Raw genomic sequence first — 10498 nt, forward strand, 5'->3', positions numbered from 1 at the left:
ATACTTATAACGTAACAGATATAATTCCATAATCCAGCTCAACAGCAGATCCAATACTCATAACATAAACATATATAATTTTCAGAAAACATACCATGCACATAAACCAATCCCTCATGGGGTTTGGTAGAACAAGCAACAGATAAAACCGAGGACCAAAAGCTTACCTGTATCGGTAAAGTCCTCTAATACCAACTCAGTATCACATGGTCACCAACAACCAAACAATCCAGCGAGTCACAATCTGGTTTAATGGCAAATACATCATCAATAATGATATCTTACAATTTCATGTCAAATTGAACATGTTTTCTTTTTCGTTTAGCGTATTGCCGGCTTCTCCCAAAGCCCCCAACCACAAACAGTCTTTACCATTTTTAAAACTGCAGTTGCAACTCTTTACCAAATACTCTAAGATTTTAATATTGTAAACTAGACATCTCAAGCTTTCCAAAAACATATTTTATGTCTCAATCGGAGTTTTATAACTCCGGTTATGATTAACTTCTTTACGGAATCTAAATTTCGTCAAAACATTTCCCTCAAAATATTTCACAAAAAAACATATTCATCGAAATTTTTGACGAAAAATATTTTCAACAAAAAAATTTGACGGAAAAAAATTTCATCAATTTTTTTTTTTATTTTTGTGAAAAATACATAAATAATTTAGTTAGAAATTTTAAATTTAATTTAATTTATAAAATATAATGATTATATTAATTTTAAAAATGAAGTAGAATGATAAAGATATCTCATTAACCCTTTATTTTTCTCCGTTACTATTTTTTTAACTTCCAAACAAGGGAAATGAATACCCTTCAATTTCCTTTCCTTCCTTCCCCTCCCTTTCCCTCAAATCTCTTTCCTTCCCTTTCCCTCGAAACTCCTAAAGAAAGCCTAAGCGTTTGATACCGTAATCAAAGGGATACTGTCTTAAAAAAGCAAACGGGAAAGTTATTTCTCTAATTGATACTTGAGTTCGCGACAAACTGGCATTGACTACCAAAAAAATAAAAAAACCATCCAAAATACATTAACACCTCAACAATACCCATGATACAAAATAAAAACACCAGCCTAAACGACAACCCCGAAAATTATAGAATCTTATTTTCTGTTTCTCAAAGAATTGTATATTGAACTCTTCTATTACATTCCAAAACATAATTGGCAGGTATCTGTAGCAAACTAAAGATTCTCTTAAATACAAACATAACATTTTAGAGGATTCGGTCCTGAAGATCTGTCATCAAGGTGGAGGCCAATGAGCTGAGCTTCTTCCCTGTTTCTCCAGCAATGTTCTTAAGTGAAGAGATATCCTGCTGTGCCTGCAAAACAGGGAAGGGAGGGAGATTGTGCAGCACCCCATCCAAAAACATCAATACAGGAACCAATACCATGAATTTAGTTATTTTTCATTTTACCGTTTGTATGACGTAGGACATAAACAATTAAGTTTCTAAATCCTATAAAATTGTAAAGAGCACCTGGAAAGATAATCGATTGAGGAGGTCGCTAGCAGTAACATCAATGGAGGAGTTATCTCTCGAGTCACCAAAAAGATCAGCACTGGAGATGGCAGTTGAACCCTGGTAATAACAAGAGGAGATAAACCGCCAAGTATCAACTTTAAAGTACCCTTGGTATATTAAAATGGCCACATGATCGAGCGTTCCCTCCTCTCAGAATTATAAAGTAACACTTAAATCACAGAAGGAACCACACAAAGTGTGCAAAATGGTTATATCGTGTCATTTTCATCATTTCACATTAGCATGGATAGAGAGAAGTTTGTCATGTCCTAGTTAAACATTTAACAAGATTTTTCTGGTTGCTCAGAATAACCATAGGAAAAAACATTTTACATAGATTCAACTCTTTTGCTTCCCAAAATCAGTTTATGAAAATAAAAACTTATCTTTTCTCTTGTACATCCCACCATGTGCTTGTTTAGAACCTTATATTTTTAGCTTCTCTTCTCTTTATAAATAAAAGCTAGACCAAACAGGTTTTGATATAATGAAAAAAAAAGCCACTCGAGCAGAGCTTTTTTTTAAGCTCTCGTCAGCTTTTTAAATGAACCCACACTAAGATCCAGCAAGTTAGTAAAAGAAAGGACACGTACTGAAAACTTGGACAAAGTAACTTGAGCATCCGCATTTGCAGCTTTGTTCTGATCTCCAAAAAATTGAGATGAAGAAATAGATTTGGCATTTGAGAACTTTTTTCTTGCTTCATCAGATTCCTGTATCTTATAACAGACACATAGCAAAACCAAATAAGGAGCAAAGCAGTCCATCAACAACAAAAAAAGGAGCAAAGGCATAGAAAAAAACATCATAAGGTGCAAGCTAAAATGAATTTATTTAAAAATAAAATAAAATCAGTAAGTACATGTTTTACATATGATTGGCCACAAATGTTGAAGTCAGAAGGTGAGATAATAATAAACGAATGTTGACATGTTACAGGAGTTACACACCACGTAAATATAGTTTTCCCAAAAAAAAAAAAAGGCAGTATTTAAGATTTGGTAACATTAATACTAATTTGTCCGATGATAATATGATGAAACCCAGAATATTCAACAGCACAGATAACAATAATTAAACAATAAAATACTTCCATTCTATAACCAGAGCGCAGTACATACACTACTAGACATTAAAAATAACAATTACAATACAGAACAACACGATTTATGAAAGGACTCAAAGATAAAGTGCATAAAAGATAAACCAAGACCTCACTCACTCTCAAAGACCCTAAAGAGATCCTTTCCCAAAACCCCACTCCAAATTCACTGAATACGTGCATACCTCACTACACACACTCACCTTTTATCCTACTCACAGAATATTCTATAATAACTAACTAACCCACTAACTTTTAGGCCCATCAATACTCCCCCTCAAAATTCATCTTGTCCTCAAGGTGAAAAAAGAGGACATATAACGTTAGAGACTTTCCACCTGGCTGCCTCAATTCCTCACCCTTTAACTTCAACCGATTGCTGGAAATGAGATCCACAATACTATTAATTCCCTCCTAAACCTTCCACCGAGTTATGTTGACCTTAGACCAAGATGTAGGAGTTTTTGAAAACGTCTCAATTCTGGCATAGGCAGGTGGTAATGTATCTTCCACCAATTCATCCTCAAGTGTATTAATAAAAGAATAAAATACTTTTTGGGTCCTCAACAAAAATCATGAAGCTCATTTTAATCCCTTAAAATAAATTGACTTGTGATCACTCTGAAATTCAAAATAGACTAAGTTAGTCGAAATCATGGTTCCTCTGAAATTCAAAAAAGAACCACATTAGTCTCTCAAAAGGACTAACATGGGTCTACTTTGAATTTCAAAGGGACCACAAGTTGATTTTTTTTTTTTTCCAAGGGATTAAATTGGGTCTCGTGATTTTTGTTAAGGACTCAAAAGGTATTTTACTCTAAATAAAATACTTCTAATCGCACAAATCCTTGAAGTCACTCTCATCAGCCCAATGGAAGCTGTGATCGGGAGAAGGCAGACAACGTGTTGCCTTCATTACCTTAGCAACAACAACCATATCACATATCTCAAATCTCATCTGATTCAGGCCGCCATTAGCATTTGCAAGAATGTACCATTCCCCAATATTTCTAGCTTTTTACGATTTATTGGCAGATCTATGCATATGCATTGGATGAAGTTATCACTGTTAGGTTGAGACCAGATTCCTGATCCTTCCACCATGGCAGTTTGGCAGCCAACTGCTCCTGTTGCTACCATCTTTAGAGTTTGTTCGACATCACATGCTCCCTCCCTATCTATTATGTTAGCGAATGGGCCCCAGTTCTCTAACCTGGAAAAATGTGCATCGCACCTAAAATAGTGATTTTGTCGCCGGCAACCCACCATCTCCTCCGATGACAGCCGCCTGAAGCTCGCACCACGCTCATCACTGTCTACAACGTTACCTACGAAAGTGCCTTGTGTAGACCCCTGCCCCTCACCTCCTCTAGTCGAACCCTGCTTTTGTGTAGGGTTTAGTTCCTTGGACCATAAGTGAGGCCCAACTTCTTTGTTCTTCCTTACTGAATTGGAAGGGTTTAGTTCATTGGCCATAAGTGAGGCCCAACGCCTTTGTTTTTCCTTGCTGAATTGGACCCATGTGTAATATCATTAAGCCCAAATCGCCTTTTTGATTCAGAACCCCCATGTAGTTCCCCTCCTTTGGGGTTAGTACGGGTCATAAGTCCGTGTTTGATGGTTCAATCCAGGTCCAGGATTATGAGATAACATTGTGTCCCTCTCCTCAAATCGTTGCGCCACTGTCTTCATGCGTTCCAAATCCGTCAATGGGTACAAACAGATTCCAACTCCAATTTCTTCCGTCGAGCCACAGTGAACAACATCTAGCCTCATCTCCTCCTAGGTGTGTTTATCTTCTGCTCCTTCTACATCGTCCATTTCTGTATCTTCTTCATCCTCTTCTTCGTCTTCAACTTTTGCGTCTTCCGCTTCTTCCCCTTCAGCCTCTTCAACTTCTGCTTCTGTCACTTTTTCTTTTTCTTCTCCTTCTTTGATTTCTTCTTTTGCTTCTTCTTCGATCTGCTTTTCAACTTCATTGTTTTTCCTTTCTTCTTCTTTCTCTTTTTCTTTACTTTTTTCTGCTTCTCTGTTTTTTCTTTTCTTTTCTGCAGCAACACCATCATCCACTTCTTATTGGGTTTTCTTATCTACTTCTTCTTCATCTTCTGCGTGACCATCTTCTTTTTTCTTCTTCTTCATCCAAGGCATTTGACGTCTCCGATTCTGCATCATCTACCAAGTAAATTTCAGGTAAATATTTCTCTATGAATGCCTTCTCAAAGTTCCTCCAACTTGCATTACAATTGAACCATATCCAACCTTGATATCAATCGAATACACTCCCTCTGAGCCCTCTCATAGGTTCCATGAACTTCTAATCTTCATTGATTCCTTCTATCTGGAAAAATTGGTCCAAACAGATTAGCCATCCCCAATCTTCATTATCTCCTTCGTCTCCGTAGAATTTTGGAACCATCGTAAATCTATATTCCATATTTTTTTTGTTTTTTTAGATATGGACTAGAAGCACCCCTAGATCAGAAGTGCTTTGATACCAATTGATGAAACGCAGAATATTCAACAGCACTAATAACAACAATTAAACAGTAAAATACTTTCATTCTATAATCAGAGCACAGTACAGACACTACTAGACATTAACAATAACAAAATTACAATACAAAACAACACGATGACAGTGATGAAAGGACTCAAAGATAAAGTGCATAAAAGATAAACCAAGACGTCACTCACTCTCCAAGACCAACATACCCAAGCCCCAAAGAGATCCCAAGAAAATTTCACTGAATACATAAAAGACCAACATTCCCATAACCCCACTCCAAATTCACTGAATACATGCATAGCTCACTACACACACACACTCACCTTTTATCCTACTCGCAGAATATTATAGAATAACTAACTAACTGATCCACTAAATTTTAGGCCCATCATAATCAAAACATCTTTCAGCACGTGAATGCTTATTTACTGTTAGAGTTATATAAAACCATTAATGTAACCTCACTCAATAGCTAAAGCTTTTGTGTTGAATTGGTTCTTTATATGGTATCAGAACCTCGGTATCACGGGTTCGATCCTCACCGCCCTCATTCTAATAATTAAATATTGTGGAGTTTCTTAGCACAGATACGCTGGGCCTGATGCTTCATCCACCCGTCAAGCCCAATGGGCTCTCGTGTGAAGGGGCGTGATAGAGTTATATAAAACTATTAATGTCTCGTGTGAAGATCGAACTTGTGACACCGAGGCTCTGATACCATATAAAGAACCAATTCAACCCAAAAATTTAAGCTGTTGAGTGAGGTTATATTAATGATTTATATTTTTCTAACATATACCCTCAAACGAGAGCCCATTGGACTTGAAGAGTGAATGATACATCAGACTCAGCCTACTTATGCTAAGAAATTCCACAAGACTTAATTATTAACTAAATGGGGGCCGTGAGAATTGAACCCCAGACACCAAGGCTCTGATTACATGTTAAGCTTTTGGATTGAATTGGTTCTTTATATGGTATCAGAACCGATTGTCTCGGGTTCGATCCCCACCACCCCCCATTTAGTTAATAATTAATTAAGTCTTGTGGAGTTTCTTAGCACAGGTAGGCTGGGTATGATGAACCATCCACCCTTCAAGCCCAATGGGCTCTAATGTGATGAGGGTGTTAGAGATATATAAATCATTGATGGATCTTGATAGGAATTAACCCCTCCTATCAACTAAAGAGGGAGAAATTTTGTATATTAATGAAGAATTAAAACGATTACAAGAAATTATGGCAAAAGAAAGATAAAAAGCCAGAGCTCCTAGCTATGGAGATCACTCCACTAGCCTCTCTACACCAGTAGAAAATAACAAAAATAATACCTATCCTCCCCTCACGCTGTGCATCCAATATAAACATCCAAAAGTAATAACAAACTATAACAAACTACACCTCCCACTCTCTCACCATAACTGTCAATACAATTCTGATAAAACCAATTCATTACACGTCACACATTTTCCCTTCCCTTATTCCTATTCCTCCTTTGGTAAACCAAGGTTGGTCCAGTCCTTCTCCCCTACTTGGACTGCACATCTTCACCTACACATGGGGCCTGTTGAAGATGGGCCTGTTGTGGCATTCGTAGCATTCCTCCTATCAGGTCTTCACTTAACAGTTTAAGCTTTTGAGCCATTCTAATAATTAAATATTGTGGAGGCCTAATGCATCATCCACCCATCAAGCCCAATGCGTGTTAGAATTATATAAAATCATTAATGTAACCTCAATCAACAGCTTAAGCTCTTCGGTTGAATTGGTTCTTTATAGGGAAGATGAAATAAAGTTAAAATTTAGGGAAGTCCATGAAGTTTAAAACATACTTGACATGCTTATTTGTTCAAGTAATTAACATGGAATGTATTTTTAATCCATGATTCTAGATGTATGCTGGCGATTTATTCTTATTTTTATAAAACACTTGCATGCGAGCATTTTCTCTTAAAAGTTATAATACACTCTATTAGGAGACCTCTTGCTCTCTGAACTCTACTATGCTCCATGGATCTGAATTTTGTTAAAAACTTGAATTGGATGGATTATAAATATCAAAAAAAAAAAATTGGATACAAACGAGTAACGAAAAAGAAAAACTGCAAGAGACATAAATATCAAAATTTGGGAAGAATCATATATAACAGCATTCTGTATGCAACCACATGCAGTAGAAGTTACCCTATGCAAGGGCAAAAGTCGCAGGCATATGACTTACTTGCACTTTTGAGGAGCTTGACCCAGATTTCTTTGGAAAGCCATTATCCATTCCAAAGTCCGCAAAGAAGCTTGATGACTTTGGTGGAGCCACATGATTAAGTATATGTGAACCTCCAGAATTCGACTCAGATGATTGGACATTTTCTACATACTCAAACCGGGATGTCAAAGATGGCCCAACAGGCAAATTGTTCTTTGTTGAGGATGAAACTGGAGCAGGTGGTTCTTCAGGCTTCTGCTCATAGAGAGACTCACCTGACTGTATTTGATAAGGATAATTTGTCAACGATTCATATCATCAATTTAAAATAGATAATAAGATAACGATAAACCAACAGGCACTTCCAGTACACATTGTGCAAACAAAGATAACTATTTGCATACCTTACTAGTGAGCTTACGCGCACCAAGCCCCAGACTCTTCCCAGTTTTTTTAGCACCAATAGGCTTCTTCATCGTACTTGAAACTACTGTATATGAAGCTCTAGGTGAAGAAGTGCTCTCAGGCTTTTCTGGCTTCTCCAGTGTGTTTTCTTTTGTTACTTCATTGGTCCTGACTTCAGGAAGTCCAATAGCTCCTTGGGCAGACTGGGGAGTGAAAGGTGATGATGGCAAGCTTGCCTCTTCAGCCATACTTTTAGCTACTTCCTTTGAAAGAATTTGCCTGTACAACTCAGCAGCTCTGGATGTATACTTTGCCTCTGTTTTACCACCATCTGACCAACCATGTTGCTTGAAGAAAACTTGTGCACGATTGTTTCCTCCAAAGCTCATCATTCTTAATTGCTCGGGACTCCATGAGTCTAAGTTCGTAGATCTACATATATAAGAGCAGATAATTATTTAGAAATCCATCTTTTCAGCATTTTTGGTTCTATTCTACTACTTCCTCACTTTTGATTGAAATGTGCTTCACAGAAAAACTAAGTGAAAAACAAAGATGCAAAAGCACAGGGTGAGAAATTTTAATTTAGTCATAACACTGCTAAGAACTTCAAATTAGTCATGGAATGCACAATAATGTAAAAAGTGAGTAAATTACACTAACCGCCCTCACACTTGTCGAATCTACACAAACAGCCTCATTAGATTAAGAAATTATGCTTACCTACCCTGAAATATATTTTATCAGACAAATGCCTCCTGCTCAAATATTTTCAAGACATATAACCCTGAAAAACCAACTAAAATGTTGGTTTGCAGGAGAGATAAATGAAGTTTTCTCTTAAAAATCCTCTTTCACCCATTAGAAAAGCAAAACTGGTTTTTGGTGGTTCCACATTTGCTTCATATATTTTCAATTAAGTATGTATTTAGTTGATTCACTCTAAATCCCTATGCCACATGGAAACATAAGGAACAAAACAAAATAAGGACTTTATATCATCAATCATCCTTCCAATCCCATCGAACCACAGGTTCTACTCTTGATTCAGAAATGTAAAGCAAACAAAATAATAAGTCATCATAAACAAAAATCATACTTGCACATGTATTATCCTCACAAGCCCCTCATACACTATCATGCAAACCATTGGATAACACCTCAATCCCACTGTAATGTTTTATGAATGATCCAGACGAATCCACTTTGGAACAAGTGACAATAAAGTCTGTGCAAGTTTTGTTTCTTGACTTGAAAAGCTATCTTCAATGTGAAGTCACATGCCATGAATATCAAATTGAGTAACACCCCCCCCCCCCCCCCCCCAAACAAAAAAAAACAACAAAATAAAAAAGGGAAATGATATGTCCAAATGAAATATAAATCCCATATCATATACCGTGTTATCCTGATTCCCATTAAAAACCCCGTATTCCAACCTGCTGCAAAGTGTATAACTCAAGCCCACCCCCTCTTCAAAATTAAAGCAGCACTTAAATGCCCACCAGCATTTATTTATTCTATACTGCTTCACAAGCACAGTATCATTTTCCCCTTTTAAAATTATAAATTAGATGCCAAACTCCTATGCCCGATTTCATTGACCATTCATGCTTTAACCAATAACCATTTGATTCGGGGAAATTTCTAAAAGATGAGACAGCACAATACAACGCACTATTCAAAATCCACCACATTAAATCCTCACCACCGCACCACAAGGCACTCCCAAAACAGTATCAGGTACACAAGCATATTACAAACCGATACAAACACTTTCCGCATAGAAAATCAACAACAAAATCCACCATACAAACAAAATAAGCCAACAACTTGCCTCACAAAGCTGATGTGCACGCCAAGACTACGATGAACGGCGGAGCAATCGATGCAGAGGAAGATCCCATACGTAACCGAAGCCCAAGTTGGGTTCTTAGCATTGCAATCGAAACACATCTGAAACCAAAAATAAAATAAAAAATAAAACACCACACAAATTCAAAAATCAAGCGCACGCGCAAGGATAAAGCAGATCTGAAACCTGATCTCGTAAATCCGATAACACAAACGAAATTTCAAGTTATATTAAAAAAAAAACCATAGAATCAGAGACGCACTTGAATTCAATTTCAAGTGAGAAATTATAAAGGAAGAACCTTATTTTCGGACTTCGCCTTGAGTTTCCTGAACAGAGTGTTCTTGTCGGTGAAGCCTTCGGAAGCCATTGGAGAACGATAAAGATCAAAACGGAAAAGGAAAACGAAAAGGATGCGGAAACAGAAAAGAAAAGGAAAATGGAATTGAAATTTCTCTTTTTTTTACTTTTTTAAAAATAAATCTCAGGCGGTGCTTGGTGGAACAGGAACACCTCCTGAGCAATATAGATTAATGGGACGAAAATTTGCAGGTGGAATTTGAGTTTTTTTTTTTTTTTCGTTTTCCTTCTTCTTGTGTTTCGTTTTCCTTTGTCTTTAAAAAGGTGCTCTATGTTAGCGAAAGAAAAGAAGTGTAAAATGACGAAATTGCCCTGCAAAGAAATGTGGTATGGCGTTGTGCCGTTGTTGGCCTTTGGGTTTTCCGGAGTAGGTGAATAGTTGCTGTCCCTGACCAAGATAGGACAATAAACGTTCTGAATTGACCTAAACGTCGTCGTCGACTGTCACTGAAATTCTTGTATATAAAATGAATTCTTAGATCTTACTTCTTGGACTCTTTAGTCTTACACGAGTCTTTAAACACAGAGC

General features: G+C 36.9%; 1 protein-coding gene across 2 annotated transcripts; it reads right to left on the reverse strand.

The window, feature by feature from the left end:
• Positions 1 to 954: 954 nt before the first annotated feature.
• Positions 955 to 10195, reverse strand: LOC133311996 (probable ADP-ribosylation factor GTPase-activating protein AGD8). Of its 2 annotated transcripts, none has more exons than XM_061513136.1 (7): positions 9911 to 10195; positions 9592 to 9710; positions 7754 to 8186; positions 7368 to 7628; positions 2129 to 2248; positions 1491 to 1592; positions 955 to 1331 (listed from the first exon to the last, which is right to left on the reverse strand). In XM_061513136.1, exons 1-7 carry the CDS (start codon positions 9977 to 9979, stop codon positions 1224 to 1226), a joined length of 1212 nt encoding a protein of 403 aa, XP_061369120.1. In that variant the 5' UTR covers positions 9980 to 10195; the 3' UTR covers positions 955 to 1223. The 2 variants fall into 2 exon arrangements, with proteins under 2 accessions (XP_061369120.1, XP_061369119.1); XM_061513135.1 differs by having other exon boundaries at positions 2129 to 2254.
• Positions 10196 to 10498: the final 303 nt, after the last annotated feature.

The sequence above is a fragment of the Gastrolobium bilobum genome, unplaced genomic scaffold (assembly GCF_033153095.1).
Source record: "Gastrolobium bilobum isolate Gb01-03AN ecotype WA unplaced genomic scaffold, APGP_CSIRO_Gbil_v1 utg26293, whole genome shotgun sequence".
NCBI lineage: Eukaryota > Viridiplantae > Streptophyta > Magnoliopsida > Fabales > Fabaceae > Gastrolobium > Gastrolobium bilobum.

Excerpts from the sequence above, each read along its gene's own strand:
- LOC133311996 (XM_061513135.1), bottom strand. The coding sequence starts at position 9,979 with ATGGCTTCCGAAGGCTTCACCGACAAGAACACTCTGTTCAGGAAACTC. Across the intron at positions 9,711-9,910 it reads AGGCGAAGTCCGAAAATAAG|ATGTGTTTCGATTGCAATGC; the intron begins GTTCTTCCTTTA and ends TTTTGGTTTCAG. Across the intron at positions 2,255-7,367 it reads CAAGCTCCTCAAAAGTGCAA|ATACAGGAATCTGATGAAGC; the intron begins GTAAGTCATATG and ends GTCTGTTATAAG.